General features: G+C 45.6%; 1 protein-coding gene across 1 annotated transcript in view; it reads left to right on the plus strand.

Moving 5' to 3' along the window:
* The first annotated feature begins 2,526 nt into the window (after positions 1-2,526).
* Positions 2,527-24,505, plus strand: part of LSAMP (limbic system associated membrane protein) — a 555,573-nt gene continuing 533,594 nt past the window's right edge. Inside the window, exon 1 of the mRNA XM_066619991.1 lies at positions 2,527-2,681. Within this exon, the coding sequence (XP_066476088.1) occupies positions 2,527-2,681 (155 nt within the window). The remainder of the gene's footprint in view (positions 2,682-24,505) is intronic.

Genomic DNA, 24,505 nt, shown 5'->3' on the forward strand with positions numbered 1-24,505 from the left:
ATCCATATATTTTTTTTCAGTTTGGGAATTGTACACACTCAGGCTCTGAATGCGCACAGGCTCTGCACACAAGTCCCAATGAGCACATGACACTCAGGGCACGACTAATACACACATCCCTGGAACCCCACGCAGTCAGGGATGCTATAGCAGTTGCTTGCATTGAGTTGAGGGTTGGACTAGTTGGCCTCCAAGAACCCTTCCAGCTTGAATGTTCTCTGATTCTACCTCAGAATGCCAGATGCAAGGGAGGGCACCAGGATGCAAGTCTCTTGTTGTCATGCATGTTTCCAGGGGCATGTGGTGGCCCACTGAGTGATACAGGAAGCTGGACTAGGTGGGCCTTTGGCCTGATCCTGCAGGGCTCTTCTTGTGTCCTTAGATCAGGGGTGTCCAAACTTTTTGGCAGGAGGACCATATCATTTCTCAGACACTGAGTTGGGGGGAAAAAAGAATTAATTTACATTTCAAATTTGAATAAATTTACATAAATGAATATATTAGAGATGGAACTTATATGAATGAATGACCGTCTTGCAATAGCTCAAGGCCTATAAAAGGCCTTGCACAAAGCAAGGCCAGCCTTTCCTTCGCTGCTACTGCAGCATCACAGACGTGAAACAGCAAGTAGTGGAGGGACTTGTTCCACTGTTCATGTGAGAGGTAGAACAGTTGTCCTCACTCAGAGCAGTTGTGTTGGGCCAGTGTGGGCTCCAGCAAGTCTCTGGAAGGCCAGAGGCTCATTGGAGACTGGCGGCTCCCTGCGGGCCAGATTTGGAGTCCCCACGTGGCCCCCGGGCCAGGGTTTGAGCACCCCTGCCTTAGATGAAGGCAGCTTCTAACTACCGCAGAGGTGATGGTGGCCCCCCTTTTTTTTCACCCCACCATTCAGAGCAAGCCACTTGGCTGACTCATTGGCCACAAGGAGGTGGTGTTCATGCTGCTGTCAAGTACTGTACCTGGTGCAGGGTCTCTTGCAGAACTCACTGCACATTCACTTGCCATGGGGCATGCGGGGAAGGCCACCAAGAGCACACTAAGATTATGTAATCTCCTAAACTCCTTGCATCGTTTTCTGACACTGCCCCTCGCCCATAAGAGAGGGACTCATTCCCCTGATCATCCCCCCTTTTCCCCCCTCAGTCATTCCATCTTCCCTTCTGAGCTCCTCTCACTTCTCTCCCCCCCTTATCTGGCTTCCCTCCACACTCTCAACTTCCAGCCTCTTCCAGCCCCCCTTGCGGTTGCTTCCTTTCCAATTTCCCTCCTGCAACACCCCCCCCCCATCACCACGGCCTGCCTCCGGTAGCCCCTTTTTGCTGGAGGGGACCGGCCAGGCCTCCGATGAAGCTGTTGTCGTGACAACCTCCAAGAAGAGCATCAGCCTCTGATTGGGGCGGGGGGGTCAGCTAAAGGGGGCAGTTGTATGTGAAGCCCCGTGGTGGGGGGGGGGGAGAGAAGCAATGGAAAACAAGAAAAGCTGAGGGAGCCCAAGGCGGGAGAGGTGGCGTAGCCGGGGGGGAAAGCATTAAGTTTTGCGGGGAGACCCACCAAGGAGTGCAAGAGGCCCCTTCCCCTCCTCTTCGGGTGGGGGGAAGCAAAACGGAGGCGGATGGTTTCGAAGGGCTCCTTGCACGCTGCAGTGAGGCTCCCTGCAAAACTCAGTGCTTTGCCCCCCCTCTGGCTACGCCACTGGGCGAGAGTGCGTGGGAAGGAGTGACCACAAACCCCTCCTGAGAGGAGAGAGGCTCCTTGCAAAACTCAGTGAGTGACCCCAGAGCCCTCCTGGGAGGAGAAGAGAGACCCCCTGCAATAGTCAGTGCTTTGCCCCCCCACTGGCTACGCCACTGGGCGGGAGTGCGCGGGAAGGAGTGACCCCTGGGAGGAGAGGAGAGAAACCCTCTCCCCTCCTCCAGTGCGGAGCTTCTGTTTTACGAGCGAGCCGCTCTCCCGCCCTCCCCGCTCCTCCTCCTCTCGCTCCGCCTGGGAAAGTGGGTTAGGAAGGGAACCGCGCGCTCAGAGACTGCTCAGCCGCTCGCCCGAGCCAGAGCATCCGTCCGCCGGCGCGGAGGAGGAGGAGACGCAGGCAGCAGAGTCCCAGCCCCTCGCCTTAGGGGGCCCGGCTTGCCCTTTGGGAGCCCCGCAGGGCGGCTGGACTGGCTTGCTTCGCCGGGTCTGGGCTTCCCCCCGCGGCTGGGTCTTGCTTCCCTCTGCCCTCCTCTCTCCGTCCCCGCTGGTTTGGGGCTCTCCATTCGGACTTGGAGAGGCGCAAGAGACACTTTGTTGCGGCGGGGAGAGGAGAGCAGCGCAAGAGGCAGGCGCCGGGACTCGACTGGGGAGCGCACTGCGAGGCAGGCAGGGAGAGAGCGCCTGCCCAGCTCCCAGAAGGCAGAGTCGGACCTTTCCCCGTGCCGCCCCCTCTCTCACCTCCTCCTGTCCGCTGCAGCATCGCAGCCTGCCTGGGTGTCCAGTCCATCCAAGCACCGAGAGAGGGGGAGAAAAAGTCCACCCTTTGCAACTCCAGCCATGGTGGGAAGGGCTCAGCCCGATCGGAGACAATTCCCGCTGGTCCTACTGAGATTGCTCTGCCTTCTCCCTACAGGGCTGCCGGTCCGCAGCGTGGATTATAACCGAGGCACCGACAACATCACGGTGAGGCAAGGGGACACAGCCATCCTCAGGTAGGGGGCGATCGGCCAACTTTCTTCTTCTTTCCTTAGTCTCTTGGCTCTTTCGCTCGGTGGTGTTGAACGGGGGGGGGGGAACGGGACGCGTGTCTCTTCTGTGTGAACGTGATGATGGCTTGGAAAATGCGGGTATAAAGCTGATTTTGAGTTCTCCTCATGCACTTAATCCCCAAGTGGAGTTGCGATTCATAGAGTTTTGAGCCCCTCACATAGCCCCCCCCAACCCAAACATAGCAGTCGCACACACTGTATTTCAAATATACTGATATGGACTCTATGACTATGATTAATGAGAAGGGGTCATATAAGACCACCATTATTCACGAGGCTCATAGGACTTCAATCCTGTGAATATCTACTCAGAAGTAAGTCCCATTATAGTCAATGGGGCTTACTCCCAGGAAAGTAGGATTGTAACGTAAAGTGGCAATCCTAAACAGACTTAACTAGGGCATAAGCCCTGCTGAATAAGTGGGACGTACCTCCAAGTAAATATGCATAGAATGGCACTGCCATTGTTATACTAGACTGCTACAGTAACTAGAAGTCCACACTTCCTAAGTGATGTCCTTACATATACTGTGAGTTGTGTCTTGGGAGTGGCTTGGATGGAGCCCTTCTTCACCAGGAGCATCCTGCTGTTGTTTTTCCCCAGCCCATCTCTACCAGTTTCCCTTGTCCCTTAACGCATTCCAAATAAGTCATTCATAAAATGGGAAATGTGCCCTTCAGTGAAGATGGGTACACATGAAAAAGTATTCAAAGTACCACTCACATTAAAGGACCATTAAAAAAGCATCTCTCTTTCTCTCTCAGAAAGAGAGAGAGAGAGAGAAATATTCATTTGATCAGTTACTTGGGAAAGGAGTCATGGAAATCTATTATTTTCCTTCCCATCCCTCATAATGTTTTAATACCTACGTGCTGGTTGCATGCCACCCTCCTCCCTTGATCTGGTTAAATCCCTTGCCTTGTCTCATGCCTCTTTTTGATAACAGAACTGAATACAAGGACTTTTGGATAGTTTGAACTGAGTCTCTTTTTAATTGGGATGCTGCGTGGTTCTTTGTTGGGTGACTCCTTTGAGTTACAGCTCAGTTTTTATGCTTGTTCTGTTGGTTTTCTTGCTTAGCCTGGAAGAAGATGTGTGTTTTGTTTACCCACATATGTGATTTGTGCAGCTGGTGGGGGGGATGCTGCATCTGGAAGAGTGTTGGTTTGTGTCATCTCCTCAAAGCTGGGGCTGCATGAATGGTGTAAGGTCATCCAAGCCCGCTTTCAGTCTTGTCAGTCAATGAAAACTCACCCCCATTCATTTTTTTCTTAAACCCACCCTGGTACAGTTGTAATCTGCTCAGTCGAACCTAGCATAACTGCCTTGCTAAGGAAACTGCTCTGTCTGATCTGTGTGTAGGTGCGTGAGTGCATTGTGCATATTATGGCAATAAAACTATTGGATGTGATTTAGAATAAGTGTGTAATCTATTTAAAGAGCTGATGGTGCACAACCCTGAAATACCCAGGGAGCAGTTGCTTGGCAAAGCTAATGACAGCAGCAAAGTTTTCACGCTATTCCAGATTCCTTGGAATTTGTCTTGGAAGCTAGGAGAGGCTCCTCTGAGCTCTGCTAAGTAAACCCCAGTGCTCTTTTTGCTTCCCCTATGTTTAATGATTGGAAGTATATTTCTTATACTTATTGCATGGGAGGGGGTCATCAAAGAATAACACTGACAGTCATTAAAGGGGAATCTATCTTTCCTTAGAAATCAAATCAGTTCACTTTCATTCCGAAAGATGCTGGGTGTAAAAGGACAGAGCATAGCATATTTATTCCTCACATTTCAAACCCATCATATTAGTGTTGTGGGGAGAGCTGTCTAGGAGACCAAAGGGCAAGGCCAAAGGGACTGGTTTTTTTCTCTCCTCAGCTCTCAAGAGCTGGGTGTGTTCTGATCCTCCAATATCCTTTCAGCAGAATCCATTTCCCAGCTCTCCAGACTTGTTAACTTGCACGTAAGGTTTATCCACATGGAGTAATAGGATTTACTGAGTAATTCATCTGCCTTGCATTACGGATGGAAAGCTTTTGCTGAGCTAGAAATACCCACAGTGGATACTGCCTCTGACTCAGGAGTCCTCCTATCTCTTGTCCTCCAGCCCTGTGAGGATCTGTGCCTTTGTTAACCCTTTTCAGCCGGGCTTCCCTCTGCTTACTTTACTCCTTCCCCTTTAAAATGTATGGTACAGTAATTCTACTGGCTTGGCCTCTCCCTTTCCTGTGAGGCACAGGAGGGGGTATGCTCAGCTCCGCTGTGTACATATGGCAGCAGCGAAGTCATTAAGCTCACTTACCCAGCTAGGGGTCATTGGATTTCTATTTCCCACTTAACCTTGCAGCCTTGGAGTTTATCTAGAGATATTTTGTACTCAGGATGCATTTGCTGTGAAAATGTGCATGTAGCCAGGTTGGAGGTGACAGAGAACGTGCGTGTACTGATCCCATCCTTTTGTGCAAGGGACCGGAATTTGTCTACTTAGCAAAGTGTTAGTATCTTGGCATCCAGCACATTGTATTTTGTTCCTGGAAGGAAGAGACACTATGCAGGCAGAAGCGATGCTATAATTGTGTTGCTGCAAAGTCTGCTGGACCAAGGCTGTGCAAACTTTCATACCCTTCAATTTAAGTAATACAACCAACTGGAGATTTAGCTGTTGAAACCAGAGTTTCAGCATCGTAGACTCCAAAGGGCCTCCATGCTTTGTAAAATTGCCACAGGCAAGTTTCTGATTCAAGCTTGATCTGTCTTTGTCAGGAGTTTCTGAGCATGTTGCACATAAATGTTCTCACTTAAGGCAATTATTTAAAGGATGCACTCTTTGAGGCTTGCCATCCACTTTTATGGGAGATTGGGAGCCCCATTGGACTCTTTCGTGCCAGTGACAGGAGTGTACTGGCGCTGGGTGTCGCAAATGTGGCTTAAGGCAAATCTGTGACATCCGGAGAGGAGGGGCCACTGGTGCTAGGCCAGCAGCAGTCGGTGCTGAGCCTCAGTGTCACTTGGAGGGCCAGTGAGTGCTCCAGCAGTGTCAGTCTGCAGTAAGTAGTATCAGGATGGGAGGGAAGGTGGGGAGTAGGTGAATCAGGGTGGAGCAGGGGGAGGAGTCAGATAGGAGGGGTTGGAACTGACAGAGCTCTGCTAAGCTGGATCCTGAACTCCATTGTGGGCCAGAAGGCCTGAAATGGAGTCTCTTAACTCTGTGCTGGCAAAATTGCTGGTGCAGACTTGAGAACCCAATTGCAGGACTTGGGGCCTCCCCCAAGGTTACCTCTGGAGGCTGCCACAGAGCCTCAGGATGTAGCAGTAGCCCCTTTGGTGCCTCTGCACTTGGCAGCACCACCTCTGTAGTCTTTTCACTCTTCTCTTTCCCATTTGTGTAGCCAACAGGAGGTCCAGTGTGGCTGCCCTCTCTAGCCCTAGGCAAGTGTTCATTTGGGTAGAACAAATACATGGACCAGGGAAACAGGGCTCTGCTGATCCCCCTTTCCTCCACTCATTTAAGGATCCCATTTGCACACAGCCTTCATGCATATCTCCCCTTACACAATGGAGGGTATTGATTGTGCATAAAGGAACCTACATGCATTTGGGTGTATATATGTATGCTCTGAGCAAAAGGGACCCTTGAAGTTTGGGTGTGGAGTAAAGAGACTTGGGTTCTTTTCTACCCATACAAATGCCTAAACAGAGCTATGTCCACACAGAGTTGTGGAACAGGTAGTTTTCCTGTGGATTTTTGGATATGAGCTTTGTGAAGTTCAGGGGTTTTTCTAAGGATCCTCCCTCATTTGTCTTACCAAGAAAGAAGAGTCTGCATCCTATCTAGACCATTGGCCTGTTCATCAAATGGAAATCTTTGGGTGTGGCCTCAGAATTTGCAGTGAGGGAAGAAGTTTCACCAGGGGCAGTCCATCCATTAGATGAGGTGAGTTGCATCATGCACGGATTGCAGGGAGGGCAAGAAGACAGTGGATTCAGGGTGTCCTACATCTTGAATCTGCCACACCTCCCTCCAGCCTACTGGTTCTGCTTTCCACACTGATCTGCTTACCGCCTGCTGAAAGCAAACAGAAAGTGGATCCTATTCTCTTGAGGAGGCTGAGGCAAAGACCATTCCTGTGTGCTCAGTGGACAGGTCTGACAGCTTTTGGGGGGGATGAGGAAGCCTGGCTCTTGGCATGATGGCTGGCCAGGTAAGCAAGAGAAGTCTTTCTTGATGGGTGAACAAGCTACCAACTGGAGGTACTGGTAGTCCTTAACTAACTTTCTGCCCATAGGACAAGCTCTTGAAAAAGACCTAGTTGACTTGCAGGTTTGAGGTTTCTTATATAGAACACCTTGTATATAGTTTCTTTGCTGAGAACAACTGTACTATCATAATAGAAGCAATCTCAGTGAAGGCAACTACTACAGCATCCCTGACAGGTGCTGCTTGAAAGGCTCCAGTGAGGGAAAGCACTTTACTACTCAAGGCAGACTGTTCCATTGTTGGACAGCTCTCTCAGTTAAGGAATTCTTCCTCTTGTCTAGCCTACATCCTTCTAGTTTCATTCCATTGGTTCTAGTTCTGCCTACAGGAGACATGGAGAGTAACTCCTCTCCTTCTTCTGTGTGATTACCAGATTATCTGCCTACCACCTCTCTCTGGCCCACCATCCACAATCTGCTTCAGTGAGCAGCAAGAGGATCATTTCATTTATGAAATAATAGTTTACTGCTACATGAGTGAACTCTAGGCTTGTATACTCCCTGCCCCTTTCGTTCATAAGAGGAGAAGAGGGAAATCTTGTACTTTACATTACATCTGAACTTGGAAATTATGGTTTTCTTCAAACAACAGTTAAGGAAAAAGAAAACTGAATCGAACTGAGGTTTCAGTTCCTGGTTTGTTCTGAAACTGTGGTTTTTGATATACCAGCTATCAAGTTCGAACATCATGCAGAACTGTTTTGAACAAAATATGGAGCGGTGATTAGTTTAAAATCAAAAGCAGAAAATTTCAATTTCTGATTTGGGCAGCATCTTTTGGTATGTGAAAGGGGAAGAGAGAGTTCATGTTCTCATAGGACTCATTTAGGTATCTGAGAGGATTAGTTCCCTGTTATGCCTGAACCAGACCATACTATTTTAATTAATTGAAGACATTTTTAACATATTCAGTATCTGTAGCCTTAAGTAGAAAATTGTGTCCAAAGACTCGAATACCCTTCTGATTCACACTACCTATCATGATGTATTATGAGATTCATTTTAGAACAAATTCTCAGCTGCAAGTTATGGGAGAAGAATTTTTAATATAAAAAGTAAAATGACCCTCTTATATTTCATTGGGCCATCACTACCAGCCTCTGAGACAGGCAGCCCAATCCTATCCAATGCTGGCACATGCTGGATCCAGCATTGGATTTGAGCAGGCAGGAGGTCTCTTTGGGGTAAAGGAACATTTATTTCCTTACCCTGTGTAGGGCCCTGGCCTGCTGGATGGGGCTACTAGGATTTGTGCCAGCTATTTAGCTGATCTGCTTAGCTGGTGTAGAACTGTGCAGCCCAATGTAACACAGACAGTCTTAGTATTGGGGTTAGGATGCAGCAGAGGCGTGCTCCACCATCCCCACCCCCTCCCGGGACTGAACCTGCCTCCCCACCCTCCCCTGCCCTGAAACACCTCTGGAATGCCCTCCCCCCCTGCCCCTCTACCGCACCTATCTTCCCTCGCAGTCACTGGATGTGATGCAGAACCCACAAGGTCTCACAGGTCTTCTGCTGGCACTGCTGCTCACTGGGTGTCGGAAAGCACTTTACAGCACTTTTATGACACCCAGTGCTGGCGCTGCAACTTCAGTGCTGGCGCTGCCCAACAATAGGATCAGGCTCTGATCAGCTGCCTGTGTGACAACTGAGGGCAGAAGTAAACCCATGTGTTATTTTAGCAACAATATTGGTAAACTCTCTTACAGCACTCTTTTATCAACACTCTAGTAAATAATAATTTCCAGCTTGTATGAAGAAAGGGTCCAGATCTTAGTTATAGAACACTGGTTCCCAACCTGTGGTCCAGGGACCACAGGTGGTTTGCGAGACCCTGACAGTGGTCCGTGAAGTCTCAGGAAAAGATTGCCTTTGGTTATTTTCAGTGTGCTCCTACATGGACCACCACAGAGGGCAGAGAATGAGCTACCCACAGTCAGCAACAAAAGCAGCAACCCACAAAATTTCACTATAAATAATAAATCTCTAATAAATCTTCTCTAATCATTACAAATTTAATTGTATTTTTTGTGTGAAGGGGTGATGGTTGTATGCAGGACCCATGAGAGGGGTACAGGGGGTAATTTGTACCTGGGCCCAGGTTCAGAAGGGTGGCCCAAGAACCAAAGGAGGGCTCCCAGAAATTTCCTGGGATCTTTTATTTTCTGATCTCACTAGGATTTTCTGCCCACATGGGATGTTAGGTGTATGGTGGCTGTGGCAAGCCTTATGTGCTGGGCCAAGGAATGCCTACTGTCCTGCACACTGTCAAATCTGGGAGGAAACTGATCTGCTACAGTAGCTCTTTGGCTTGTGGATCTACTTACCATGAAAGAGTGTATCAAGGACACGGCAGTGGGCCTACAGCTGCTGCAAAAGTACGTTTTCGTACACCCAGGACACTTTCTGTTTTAGTGTGAGCCTAAATATGATGATCTAATTTTCTGCAATGATTTTCAATATGTAAAAAAAGTTTTAGAGACTTTTGTGTGTGTTTGATTTTCTGTATTACTGTATCTAGTTGCCGACACTGTGTGGGCAGGTAGACCTGGCCTCCACATTGGGAAACAAGGTAGACTGGGGCTCCAAAAGCTCCCCAAGGCTGTGTGCTGAGCCCCTTCCTCTATTCCCTGTATACACATGATTGTACCCCATCACATAACACCAATGAAATTATAAAATTTGCAGACGATACTACAGTGGTGGGGCTTGTTAGCGGGAATGATGAGTCTGCTTATAGGAAGGAGGTACGGGTGTTGTTATTGTGGTGCAAAGAAAATAATCTCTCACTTAACATCAAAAAAACTAAAGAACTTATAATTGACTTCCAGAAAAACAGGGATGTACACACACCATTATACATAAATGGTGAGGAGGTGGAGAAGGTTGCTAGTTTCAAATTCCTAAGTATTTACATTACAGAGGACCTCTCATGAACTATTAACACCAGCATGTTGATAAAAAAGGCATAAAAGCGGTTATATTTTTTGAGGAAGCTTGGGAGGTTAAATTTGTCACAGCAGCTGCTTGTGTCTTACTATTGCTGCACCATTGAGAGTATCCTAACCTATGATATCTTGGTGTGGTACAGAAATTGCTCTGCGGGGGACAAAAAAGCTCTGCAGAGAATTATTAAGATCGCGCAGCACATCATCAACCTTCATCTACCAACTTTGGAGGACATCTATACATCTCGCTGTCTGCAGAAGTCACGTAGAATTCTTAGAGACCCCTTCCATCCGGCTCATAAGTTCTTTGAACTGTTGCCTTCGGGTAGACGATAAAGAACTATTAGAGCATGCACCATACGATTCCTGAATAGTTTTTATCCCACAGCCATAATTACATTGAATAAGGCGATATAGTTGTTACCATGTTCCTGGGCATTATGGTCTGTTATACTGTTTTTGTATTATGTTGCATGTTGTATAGAATGTGTGGGTGAGTGTGTAGAGTGTGATTGTTGGAATTGTAGTACATATTTATGCTTGTATCTCAAAGGTGCATAAATTTCGTTGTGCTGTAGCACAATGACAATAAAGTTGCTGCTGCTGCTGCTACTACTACTACTACTACAAAGACTTTTCCTGCTGTTGCCACTCTCCCCCTGCTCTTTTTTGCCCCTTCTCCACCCCTGTGCTGCCCACCCCTGTTGCCACCCCCACTCTGTTTCACCATTCCCCTCCTCATCTGGGAAGGGTCCAAAAGAAACATTGTATGCTCAAATGAAATTCCTCTTGGAGGCACAGATTGAATGTGGTCCACGCCAATTCCAATTTTTGTCTCAGTGGTCCTCGGGCTCCTAGAGGTTGGGAACTACTGTTCTAGAAGATGTAGTTATATGTGTCTTTCAAGGATGGGTATTGTACTGGTAGTCTGTAGCCTGCCTGTGTTAGCAATTATGGATAGAAGGGCAGATAGTATATCCAGCCTCTTTACATTTATATGCCAACAGAGATTATTATTATTCAACATGAAGATTGCATTCTCCTAATCTCATTAATTTTCAACAAGTGAAATTGTGTCAATGTTCCATTTGTGAATTTTGCATACCAAGTTCGCAAAGTCTCTCTCCAAATTTGTTGTTACACTAAAGACCATGAATATGCAATCTGTATCTCATGACCCAGCACAATGAGAGTTGAAATGAATGATACTCATCATATTAACAGATAAATTTCAAGTTCTGTTCTGTTTCTTTTGGCAAATAATAAAATTTGAACACAAGCCAAACATTCTACTAAAGGTTTCAAGTTTGGATTCTAGTCTCAAGTTTTAATTCCAAAGTCTGCATCTAACAAGTAATAAAACTACAATTCTGTTTTGCAGTTTGGTACCTCAAAATATTTTATGTTGGGTTGTATGGTGAGTGAGGCTTGCTTCATATAAAAGGCTTTGTACTTGTATACAAGCACACCGGTGTAACATTTTTGTATTTCACATCAGGTAAGAACAGTGCATGAGTATGTTCTGAAATGCTGTACTTCCATGAACCACCTCGTCCTCAGTGCTGAGTCATGACCCTTTGCTGTCATGCAGCAAAGCATTACTTGGAGCCATGGGAGGCTGCTTCTAGGTTCTGGCAGCGCAGAGGCCCAGTTGATTGGCCATAACTGAAACAATCATCTGCTTGGGCCTGTGACCCACTCCATTGGCCTCCGCAGGCCCCAACACATGGTAAGTCAAACTAGAAGTTTCTGGCAAACCAGAAGTCATTTCCAGGAGTTTCTGCAAGGCATTCTGGGGCCAAGGGAGTGGGTCAAGGGCCCAGCGTGACCTAGAAGCAGCGTCTGGTGGCTCCCGGTAATGCTTTGCTCTGCAACTGGGAGCATTAGGTCATGACCCACCATATAGCAGGTCGCAACCCACCAGTGGGTCATGACCCACAGCTTGAAAAATATTGCTCTAAGCCAGGGGTGCCCAAACCCTGGTCCTGGGGCCACATGCGGCCCTCGAGCCCTCTCAATGTGACCCTCAGGGAGACCCCAGTCTCCAATGAGCCTCTGGCCCTCCGGAGATTTGTTGGAGCCCGCACTGGCCTGACGCAACTGCTCTCAGCATAAGGGTAACTGTTTGAACTCTCGCGTGAGCTGTGGGATGAGGGCTTCCTCCACTGCTTGCTGTTTCACATCTGTGATGCAGTAGCAGCAGCAAAGGAAAGGCCAGCCTTGCTTTGTGCAAGGCCTTTTATAGGCCTTGAGCTATTGCAAGACCTTCATTCATTCATATAAGTTCATCTTTAATATAGTCATTTATGTATACTTATGTAAATTTATTCAAATTTTAAATGTAAATTAATTCTTTTTTCCCCCGGCCCCCAACACAGTGTCAGAGAGTTGATTTGGCCCTCCTGCCATAAACTTTGGACACCCCTGCTCTAAGGAGATGATTGTTTCAGTTATGGCCAATCCTACTGGGCCTCTGCACTGCTTGCAACATGTCTTTCATTAACACAGTGTGCTTTACAGTTGTCGTAAATAGCAATTGAAGGTTTACCCGGGCAAGGGAGTCTTTATGGCTCAAAACTCCCCAGTGGAATAATGTGCCAAGGTGGTGTTATGCTGTGTCAGTGCCGGGGGAGTTAGGTAGAATTGGGCTGTTAGTATAGTTTTAAAGGTACCCTAAAACAATAATGAAATGCTAATCGGAGTGACAAAATGCACAGTAATTGAACCAATGTTATTAATTGAAGTGAATAGTGAACTTGGTGTTGATACTTAGGAATGTAAATTGGAATGTGAATAGCATCAAGGCTATGTATACTTTATACATTAAAGTGTACATTCACAAATATGAAACTCACTGTTCTTTACAGCCTTAATTCCTGTCATACTGGGAAGAATGCAGGATCTATGTACCACTAGATAACTTTCTTCTACAGGTGGGAGCAGATGGTGGCTGAGGTCTTAATGCCATCTCGTAATATATGACCTTTTCATTGCAATAGGGTGGAGCGAAATACAGTAATTTGATAGAAGCAAGTAGTGGTATTGAATTTCAATTCCCTGGGATGACTGAAAACCAAATGCAAAGGAACTGTATTTTACAATTATGTGTCATTCTTTAATCTGAGGTAAAAAAATAAAAATAACCTGGAAAGGCTGAAATCAGAAAATCAAACTGATATGTTATATAAAAATTAGTACTGCTGTGCAATAAGAGTAGGACAATCTCCTGCCATCCTAGGACAGTAACTTGCTTGCACAGTGCCATGCAGTGCACATAATCACGTGACAAGTTGTGGTTGGTTCAACTCAACTCCATTTGAGAAGTGATTGGGCAGGGTCCCTGTATAGGAGGTGACCTGGAGACAGAAAACTTTCTGCAGAGTGTGTATTAGGTTCTGATGCGCATGAAAGACTAAACCCTCTGCAGCTGCATCTTTGCCCACAGCACTATCCCTGCCTTCCCCTTGTTCTATTATGGTCTTATTGCTGCTTCCTGACCACGTCTGATTTGACATTCTTTTAACACAGCTCAACTTCCAGATTCTTCATGCATTCATGCTGGGAGGAATGTAGGACCAGAGAACCACTAGGAACTTTTTTCTACAGGAAGGCACAAATAAAGGGAGAAGCTGTGGTTTTAACTGTCTTAAGTAATGTGCCACCTTTCTGCTACAGTGAGATTCAGGAGGTGATTAGAAGCAGAGACTGATGTTCTTTTGATGTCTTGACATGCTGACCATTCTTGGACTTAACAATAGGGTTTTCGATCTCTGGCTGGCTTCCGCCTTTAGTTTACTCAAGCATCTTACCTCTAACTGTTTCAAGAGAAATGATTTTCATTTACACTTGTCTTTACTCATGCCTGCCACATCAGCCACTGAAGACAAATTGTGTTGTCTATTCCTATCCCTTTTACAATTAGCACTAGTGCAGGGGTGGAAAAAGCATAGCTTTAGAAGCAAACTTGGTTCAAATTAACTACTTGAGGTGTTACCATGCAAGCAAGGAGATTTTGTTTATATTGAAGAACACAATACAACGTGTATATAGAACGCAAACAGCTGGTCCCATTAGAGGCAAGTGTTAAATCTGTTTGGGTTGAAGGTTAGGGGTTTGGCTTAAATCATATGCAGCCGGTCGTTAGATGCTTATTACTTATTGCTAGTCAAAATGTTTGTTCTCTGGCTGTAGAGTCATTTCAACAAAGTCATTGAGGCCCTCTAATACCAGTTGCAGTTGTGGTCTGAATGCAAATGACATAGCAGTGATGGTGAAGCTAAGCAAGTTCAGGTCTGCTCAGTGTTGGGATGGGGGATCACCTGGGAGCTACAAGCACATGGCCTTGATTTCCATGGGGAAAAGAGGGGTCATAAATTAAATAATGGATAGATTCTTCAATGTGCTGTCCACTAATGATTATATAGCATTTTTAACTGTATAAAAAGGCCTTTTTAGGAAGGTTTATTTTCTGCCATCAGTGCTACATGTTCTTCTTTACATATGGAGAATGAGTGACTTGTCCTTGGAAATTAGCCCATATTGGAGCAAATTTCTACCTAGCACTAAGCTATACAGACTCTCAGCTGAAAAAGAAGAGATTTAAGATGCCAAATATCTTCATACAGAAGAAGAGCCAGCATGATTAGAGCATGCTTGTCCCTCAAAATGGCCACAGTGCCAGAGGATTGGAGGATAGCAAATGTCATGCCAATCTTTAAAGAGGGAAAGAGGGGGGACCCGGGAAACTATAGGCCAATCAGCCTAACATCTATACAGGGTAAGATGGTGGAATGCCTCATCAAAGATAGAATCTCAAAACACATAGACAAACAAGCCTTGCTGAGGGAGAATCAGCATGGCTTCTGTAAGGGTAAGTCTTGCCTCACGAACCTTTTAGAATTCTCTGAAAAGGTCAACAGGCATGTGGATGCAGGAGAACCCATGGACATTATATATCTGGACTTTCAGAAGGCATTCGACATGGTCCCTCACCAAAGCCTACTGAAAAAACTCCACAGTCAGGGAATTAGAGGGCAGGTCCTCTCCTGGTTTGAAACAGAGAGTGGGTGTCAGTGGCCAATTTTCACAATGGAGAGAAGTGAAAAGCAGTATGCCCCAAGGATCTGTCCTGAGACCGGTGTTCTTCAACCTCTTCATAAATGAACTGGAGACAGGGTTGAGCAGTGAGGTGACAAAGTTTGCAGACGACACCAAACTTTTCTGAGTGGTGAAGACCAGAAGTGATTGTGAAGAGCTCCAGAAGGAACTCTCCAAACTGGCAGAATGGGCAGCAAAATGGCAGATGCGTTTCAATGTAAGTAAGTGTAAAGTCATGCACATTGGGGCAAAAAAATCAACACTTCACATATAGGCTAATGCAGGGGTGCTCACACTTTTTTGGCTCGAGAGCTACTTTGAAATCCAGCAAGGCCTGGATATCTACCAGAGTTTTTTTTTACAATGTTCGCGCCATCATAACATATAACATTTATGTGTACAATGTATGTTGGTGTACCTTGAGCCCCACTGAGTATAACAGGACTTACTCCTGAGTAGACATGCCTAGGATTAGGGTGTGAGGTTGCAATCCTAGCCACATTGAGTACAATGGGCCTTACTCCCGGCGTTTCCTCCCAGAGGCACCTGAAGGGGGGGTCGGCACTCCGCGATCTACTCATTTTGCTTCAAGATCTACCGGTAGATCGCGATCCACCTATTGAGCACCCCTGGGCTAATGGGTTCTGAGCTGTCTGTGACAGATCAGGAGAGAGATCTTGGGGTGGTGGTGGACAAGTCAATGAAAGTGTCGACCCAATGTGCGGTGGAAGTAAAGAAGGCCAATTCTATGCTTGGGATCATTAGAAAAGGTATTGAGAACAAAATGGCTAATATTATAATGCCGTTGTACAAATCGATGGTAAGGCCACACCTGGAGTATTGTGTCCATTTCTGGTTGCCACATCTCAAAAAGGATATAGTGGAAATGGAAAAGGTGCAAAAGAGAGCGACTAAGATGATTACTGGGCTGGGGCACCTTCCTTATGAGGAAAGGCTATGGCATTTGGGCCTCTTCAGCCTAGGAAAGAGACACCTGAGAGGGGGCATGATTGAGACATACAAAATTATGCATGGGACGGATAAAGTGGATAGAGAGATGCTCTTTACACTCTCACATAACACCAGAACCAGGGGACATGCACTAAAATTGAGTGATGGGAGAGTTAGAACAGACAAAAGAAAATATTTCTTTACTCAGCGTGTGGTTGGTCTGTGGAACTCCTTGCCACAGGAAGTGGTGACGGCATCTGGCCTGGATGCCTTTAAAAGGGGATTGGAGAAGTTTCTGGAGGAAAAATCCATTATGAGTTACAAGCCATGATGTGTATGTGCGACCTCCTGATTTTAGAAATGGGCTATGTCAGATGCAAGGGAGGGCACCAAGATGTAGGTCTCTTGTTATCAGGTGTGCTCCCTGGGGCATTTGGTGGGGCCGCTGTGAGTTACAGGAAGCTGAACTAGATGGGCTTATGGCCTGATCTAGTGGGGCTGTTCTTATGTTCTTATGCTTAGATGTGCATTAGAGCATGCTGAGATCAGGGAGACTTAGTCATGTAGCTCACTGTGGCATGGGCCCATCCCAGTTTCTCTCTCAATTTAGCCTATTTTACAGGCTTGCTATGAGGATAGAATGGGAATAACCCACATGCACACTGTCCTGAGCTCCCTGGAGGAATTGAGACATATATATGTGATAAAAACATAAACAGTGCAATTCTACTTAAGTTCCCATGCAGTAATTTTGGCATGAACTGCGCTGCATCCTGCACAGGAATTTTGACTGCTGGAGGTCTCTGCAGGGTAATTGGACATTTGTCACCTTGCCTCGGCCTAAGCCCCAGCAGCTATAATGGGACCACTTGGGCCTGTACCAATGAAATTGTTGGTGCAAGTCCACGTTGCCTTGTGTCAGTTGATTGGGTCTGAGAATGTCTCTAAATATTGTTCTGCACTAAAAACAGGTAGCTGAGTATAATGGCAACAACAAGGATAGCTGAGTATATCATAAGCAGAAAACCACACCTCTGTTAACATGAAGAAGCAACAGAGGGCACAATCCTAGCCAGGTCTACTCAGAAGTAAGTCCTAATTTGTTCATTGGGGCTCACTCTCAGGAAAGTGTGGTTAGGACTGCAACCAAATGTCTCAACAGCCAAAGACACCATAGTATTATGCCTACAATTTTCCCATCTGATACCATGCCCTGAACTGCATATGTATAGCCCACCTCAGAGTTCAGCTTTTGCAAACCCATTGGGAAATATACATGCACATTTTCTCTTTAGAGAAGAGAAATGGAAGACCTCACATGCATGGGACTCTGGATAATAGCTAATGTGTGCAAACTGCAAGGAATAAAGGTCTTGGTGATCATGCTGTAGAGTATATTATATTTTTGCTGATGCCCTGTGTACTTTTATTCCAGATTTTTAAATATATATGCCTAGGGAGACAGAGTGTTGCAAAATATACAGCCCTGGCAAGAGAGAAACTTATAGAATAAATTTTGTAATGGGGGGAGTTGCAAACTGCACCTGCCTTGAATTTTGAATATATGCACATAATAATGTACACATCAACACAATCTGTATACTTTCAGGGACCCAAGTAGGTATGTTAACAAATCACAGGTGACACTTGCATGGGGAAGAACAAAAGAAGGTTTTACTGTTTGATATACATGCAGAATTATAATACCAAATCTATAACTTATGTTAAAGAAAGTGAAGGAGGAGAAACTGTCAGATTGTGTTGGTTCAACGTGCTCCCCTGAGTCTGCACACGCACTTCAATTTGCAGCAAAGAACCATATGTTTCCCTACTTAGTTGGCATTAAAATTGATATAGCCAGCCACATATGGTACCTGAAGAGCATCTGAAACTATGAGCTTTACAGAGGGTTTTGAGGGCAAGACTGGCTTCATATTAGCTTCCTTTAAACTTGCAGCAAAGTTGTATCTTCTTAAATTCAAGGAGGGATTTGGCTGCAATTAGGTAGCTACACATGCACACACCAATCAGTTTTTTAAAAAAGTTAACATGTATTTGAAGCTCCACTTCTATATGATCCTTTCTCTGTCCAGTAAGATGAAACAATAACTTTTTTTTTGTGGTGTGGGTGTGTGAGGAGGGGTGTTTTTGATTTCCCATTAAATGTACTTGGTGAAAAAATGCTCCTGTAGGTTGCCATTTCTTGATCCACAGAGCACTGCTGTGCATTCAGAAGCTGAGGGATGGGCGGGGGGCGGGGGGGGGTCTGAGGTTATTTTCTATTCTATAGAGCTTCAGTGATGAGAGAATGTGCATCTGATAAACTTTTCCCTATACTGCAGCTCTTAAAGGTGCCAAAAGTAATGCTCCTCAGGATCAGGTGCTGACACCTGTAAATTCCTAGCCATCACTGCATCCTGAAGTTCTGGGAGCAGTAATGGCTTTGGGACTGCCTGGCTAACTTGAACTGTGACAGATGACAGCATAAGGCCTAGGTGAATTCTACTATTTTCCATGCTGGCTGTTTCTCACTGTACTTTTCCACACCAATCATCATGTGTGAGCACAGGGCAGGAGAGACAACTCCTTGGAACCCTGTGTCTATTCACTCTCTTTGCTAACCTAGCAAAACAAAACCCATGTTGAAAATCCACTGGCAGGAAGCATCCATGGCTTTGAATAGTAAGTACAAATCTCCCTCTCCCTCTCCGTTATTAAGCTGACAGGCACTTAGCCAATTACCCAGTCATAGTCTCAGCTGTATTTATGAAGAAAGAAGAAGCCTCGCAAACAATTCTTGTCTTTGGGGTTTCAACTGAGTCTCCCTGGTGTGCTGTGGCATTTTTTCCCCTCTTCATGTGTCCAGGGAAAGATACAAATGAAAACTGGGGAAAGGGGTGGGAAGCAAAGGAAAGCAGGCACAGAGGACAGTATTTTGTAGAAAGCAGAAGCTATAACTTATTTTAGCACAAACTTGAGGCCAAGTCTTTTCATTAGGTTTGCCTTCTGCACTGGCAGAACTAGAAGTGTGCCTGTTATATAAAGTGAGATGCATCTTTAAATATCAGCTATTAGGTTTTGGTGCTGGAGACCTAGTTACAAATCTGAACTCAGTCGTAAAGCTCACAGGATGGGTTTGGGCAAATCACTCTCTTTCCAGCCACACCTACTTCAGGAGGGTTGCTGCAAAGTGAGAGGCAATAGGAATCGTAAAATATTTTATGCAGTCAAAAGCTGGAGAAGCAGTTCAGTAACAGTGGCGGACCTCCCCAGCCCTGCACCTGGGGCAGAGTCCCATGATGGTGCCCCCCATGTGATGCTGCCCCCCCTTACCTGGCATGCACAGAGCCTCATGCGACTCCAGGACGCGTCAGGGAAGCCTCCTGAAGTTTCCCTGACACTTTAAACTGTGCTTCTGGTAAACTGGAAGTGCAGTTTCTGACCCCATCAGGAGCCTCAGAGAGGCTTCCACATGGTCCTAGAGGTGCGTGAGGCTCCATACCTGGGGCATTTGCCCCTTTCATTCAGTGGCAGGTCCGCCACTGGTAAGTAATAAAACACTATGCTAATTCTATGTACCTGCATGGCTACTTAGTGCAGCTGGTACAGAGAATTAAGGAACTGGAGGTAAGCAATGGTTGTTCTGCAAATTGATTATATTGCTATTTAACAATATGCTATGTGTCAGTATTACAAACGTGGGGATCCTGTTTCTCCCAGATGTCATATAGTTATCACATCTTCTGGGATTGCGCACTGGGATCTTCTGTAACTGAGCAGGTACTACAGGAAAGTCAGCATCTTTCAGTAGCTACAATGGTGAATAAAGTCCTGTATTCAAATCTCTACTTTGCCAAATGGAAGACACAAAATCTTTTGGTCTCATCTCTGGTCGTGTAAGATGGGAGCAACAGTTGCCTGTTGTATTCAAGATTTGGGATGGGCGAGACAAACAGCAGTTTGCAAGCTAAAGTTGTCACCCCAAACACACTGTCTTAGATGTACATTCCATTATAGTCAATAAGACTTTGCAGTCTCCAGCTCTTAAGACAAATTTGGCTGAAAATTGAGGTGTTTGGAGGCGCACGCCTGTGTGTGTGTCCCTTTTCATAGTAGCCCTGTAACTGAGGCAATTAAGTGAAAAAGATGCGACTCTGATCACAACTTGGATTGCACACACACACACCGGAAGGTGAGGGGGAGGCATATTGAGGCATCTGCAAAACTTGCCATTTGTCCCCTCTCTGGGAATGCCCCCCGTGTTCATTGAAGACATGCCCCCTCTCTGTGTCTGAGTCTGTGTCTGTGTGTTCACTGAAGACACACATGCACTCTAGCTCACCACTATTTGTTGTTGCCATCTATTTCATGGTCATGGTGGTTGTGCACCTGGTCATTTTGGTAACTGTTTCCCCCCAATGTTTGCCCCCTAGAGTGAGGGGAAGAATCCTCATTATGAGTAGCTTCAGAATGATGCTGGGTACCAGAAAACCCGGTCCACTGAAGATAACTTTACCTCCAGTTGCACACCCCCCCCCCCCACTTTACATGCTCCCAGTGGGTTGACAAAAAATTGGGGACCATTTTGATTTAGCCCTGGTGTTATATTTAGAAAAGGTAAAACCGTTCCCAGTTCCACCACCCTCTAGCATCATAGCAAGACATGGAGCTGACTCAGGCTCCCACTGAATTATATGGGACAAAGTAAGCAAGCTGCAATCTGGGACAGTTGAGAGAGGGCAAAACCTGACCCACACTTCAGCCACTCAAGTCACACGGAGAAGGTGAGTATAACCTCCTGCATCCCTTTGTTTTTCCCATATAAATGAATGGCTGCCACTCATTCATGATAAGCTGGATGCACAGACACACACAACAACAACTCATGGGGTCTCTGTAATATCCAGGCTCTCCCTTCATGCACTTTCCAGCTGTCATAATGATGGACATTTTGTTAGTATATAATAACAGGGAGATTTTGATAGCTCGTAAGCAATGCATCACAAATATCTGAGCACCACAGATTTAGTAGTATTTGCCATAGCACAGGACCTGTTATTAGAGAGGGACAAATTCTACAAAAAAATATGCTCCATGAATATTTGTTCCAATACAAAAATGAATTCACTTTGGCTGCAGCTGTGGCTCTTTTGTATATTTCTGCTCGTTGTTGGTGTTGGTGTTTTTTTTGCATCAGAATAATTGAGCAACTGAGTTTTTAACTTGACTAATGTTCATGGAAATCACATTTTAAAACTATCAATAGATGAGTAAACAATCCGACTTTGTCTTCTGCAGCTGGCAGCACACATGCATATGGACACACAAATATACGCACAGAAACGAAAATACTTTCCATCAATGACTAGCACTGTCACCAGATAGCCTGTGTGATATTTTTTATTGCATATGTAAGTTGCTTCGTGTGGTGGGGGGGGAGTGATCGTTTCCCTTTTTCATAGTAGCCCTGTAACCGAGGCAATTAAGTGAACAAGATGTGGCTCTGATCACAACTTGGATTGCACACGCAATTATTTTATGTGAATGTGACAAGAGAAAATTACCTTCCGAACACTGCACCCAGCCAATGTTCTGGAAGCCTGATTTTAATAGGAACAATGCCTCAGGCAGGGTCTGTGAGACCCCAGAAAAGGAAAGGTTAATAATTCTAAAGCCCTTATTTGTTTCTCTTCCCTGATGGAGTCACAGCTCCAGGGACTCCCTTAACACCCTTTTCTTGATTATGTCTCTGATCTCTGTTCCGGCCCCATTCTAGACAATCGATGTATTTCCATTGGCTTCAGTAGTTTTCATAACAGACTTGGTAAAAGTTGTTATACTTAGCCAATCAGGAAACAGAAGACTGTGATATACTACACAAAACTGCAGCTGTCATTTTTTCTAAAGGGGAAAAAAAGTAATGTACAGTATGCAAATGTTTAATTGCCAATGGCTTAGCTTTAAGGTTGAGTTTGTGAAAAGGTATTCCCCCCCCCCCAATCCAGCCAGTTTAACTAGACCGGGTGGTGACTCTAAATGCAAGCAGACATAACTAACCAGCCCAGCTAGAACATTGAGCATCCCATAATCGCAGTAATGGCATCCCACTGTTAAAAACAGAGGGGGGGGAAATCACCACTTCTGCCAAATTACATTGAGTGAATTCAGATATTGAATCAATCTGAGAAAATGGCCAGCTGCCCGAGAGCATTGTTTGAGCACAGGAAGAAACACAATTCACTGAATGATTATGCAGTGCAAAATTATTCACACACCTCTGCTGGGTGTATAGCAGTTGGGAGACGAGATCAATGGGTCTCCGGGTGATATGCTCTTCCTATAACATGCAGGGCTAATGTCAACTGGCTTGCCAGCTTATGGGTGATTGCATATACTCAGATGAGTACTGTGGTTAACTCTGCTCAACCAGCCCCGTTACTTAGCCAGAGCATGGGACATTCAGGCATACAGTGTGCAAAGATCTGCTGTTTGTCTCAAGGCAGCATAAAGATTTTATTAAATGTTATCTAAGGAAGGTTGTGAGCCTCCAAGGTCAGTGTTTTGGCTGAGATATAGGAAAAGATGGGAATGAAGTTTTTGGGTCCCCATAAGTCCCCATATGGGTCCCCATATAAATACTGTTAATACTGTTAATAATAAGTGTTTTCACCCACCATCCCATGAGCCTGCCATTTTCTTATTGTGGGAAACACACTTCATGCAGTCCCCTGCCAATTTTCGCATGGGCTCCTTTCCCCTTTGGTATTGAACTGAAAACCCTGCATAAATTCCTTAGGCTTACTCTGGTTGTCCTTCTCTCAGTAATGCTGTTATTCAACCACCAGGCCAAGAATGCTGTGACCCAAGTAGTCAACTCCACTTGCAGCCCTTACAGACACATTTTTCCTCCATCAGTACAATACCGTGTGGCTCCAAATCATCCATTGCTTTACAGCAGGGGTGCCCAAACCCGGACTCAGGGGCCACTTGTTGGCCCTCGGGGACCCCCAATCTGGCCCGTGAGGAGCCCTCAGTCTCCAATGAGCCTCTGGCCCTCCGGAGTCTTGCTGGAGCCCGCTCTGGCCCGACGCAACTACTCTCAGCGCAAGGGCCGACTGTTTGATCTCTTGTGTGAGCTGCGGGCTAAGGGCTCCCTCCACTGCTTGCTGCTTCATGTCTGTGAAGCAGCGGCGGCGAAGGAAAGGCCGGCCTTGCCTTACACAAGGTCTTTTATAGGCCTTGAGTTATCACAAAACCTTCATTCATTCATAGAAGTTCCATCTCTAATATATTCATTTATATAAATTTATTCAAATTTTAAACATAAATTAATTCTCTTTTTCCCAGTTCCCAACTCAGTGTTAGAGAGATGATGTGGCCCTCTTGCCAAAATGTTTGGACATCCCTGCTTTACAGGAATATTCTACACTGTTATTTAAGAACAGAAGAGCCTTCATAAGTGAAAGTATCAGACACTCATACATGGCTGACCCAGCCATGAGGTGATCTGATATGACCTGTGTCAGTGATAGATGAGGGTGTAAGGAGATGGTGGATTCGGGATGCTTTTCAGCCCAAGTCTGCCACCACCTTCCTCCGTCTCATTTTGAATGTGAGATGCATTGATCTGATGCCTTATCATGCTCTAGTCTACTACATGATTTTTGCAAACCCGGAAGTGCGAAATTTATAGGTTTATTTACACAGATACTGCGTGAATGAAGGAATTCCTTTGTTTGCACAATCCCTTTAAATAAAATTGAAAGTTCCACACTTCTTAGTTTGCAAAAACTGCAAAACAGCACATGGACTTTTATGTTTGTTTGTTTTAGTAGTGGAAAGCTGTGGTGGACCCAGGCTACATCCTCATTCATGCTGTCCCTGCTTTCTAAACCCTTCTCTACAAAACTACTTTGGCCCTTTGTTTAAATTTCTGGTCAGTCCCTCTTCCTATTGTATATATTTCTTGGATTCTTTGCTTTAGTCACTATCTTTAGCTGCATTTAGTGCCCTTTGTTGGGATAGAACAACAATTTATCGGATTTAAATTCGATAAATAAATAAAATATTTACTGACCTGTTTCTTAAGAAGCTGATACTCTGGATTGGAAAATTGTTGGTAAGCTGAATTAGGCCTTAAGTGTTTGCCTCATTTTCCCTCGGTTACATGAGAATTGCCATGAGTTGCAAATTAAGATCTCTCTCCATGGTTGTACCAATTCCACTTGTTACCCCTGCCATGACGAGTGGGCTGCTGCCCTTTGGAAGGTGAGATGAGCCCCAGACTTACAACTGTAAGCCACAGACTTATAAGCTGCTGGGATGGGCAGGAGCATTCCTCCAATTTCTTTTCAGCTGAAAGGCTGGGAAGAAGGTTGAGGGTTGCTGAGATGCTGTGAGGATCTGGTACCTCCCATCAGTTGTGGACCTGGCCCCTGTGCTGCCCGGGGGCACAGGACCGCAAAATGCTGCTCCCCTGGAGAGGAGACTTATCTCCGCTACAGAGCCTCACGCG

Source organism: Tiliqua scincoides, chromosome 3 (assembly GCF_035046505.1).
Source record: "Tiliqua scincoides isolate rTilSci1 chromosome 3, rTilSci1.hap2, whole genome shotgun sequence".
NCBI classification, from domain to species: domain Eukaryota; kingdom Metazoa; phylum Chordata; class Lepidosauria; order Squamata; family Scincidae; genus Tiliqua; species Tiliqua scincoides.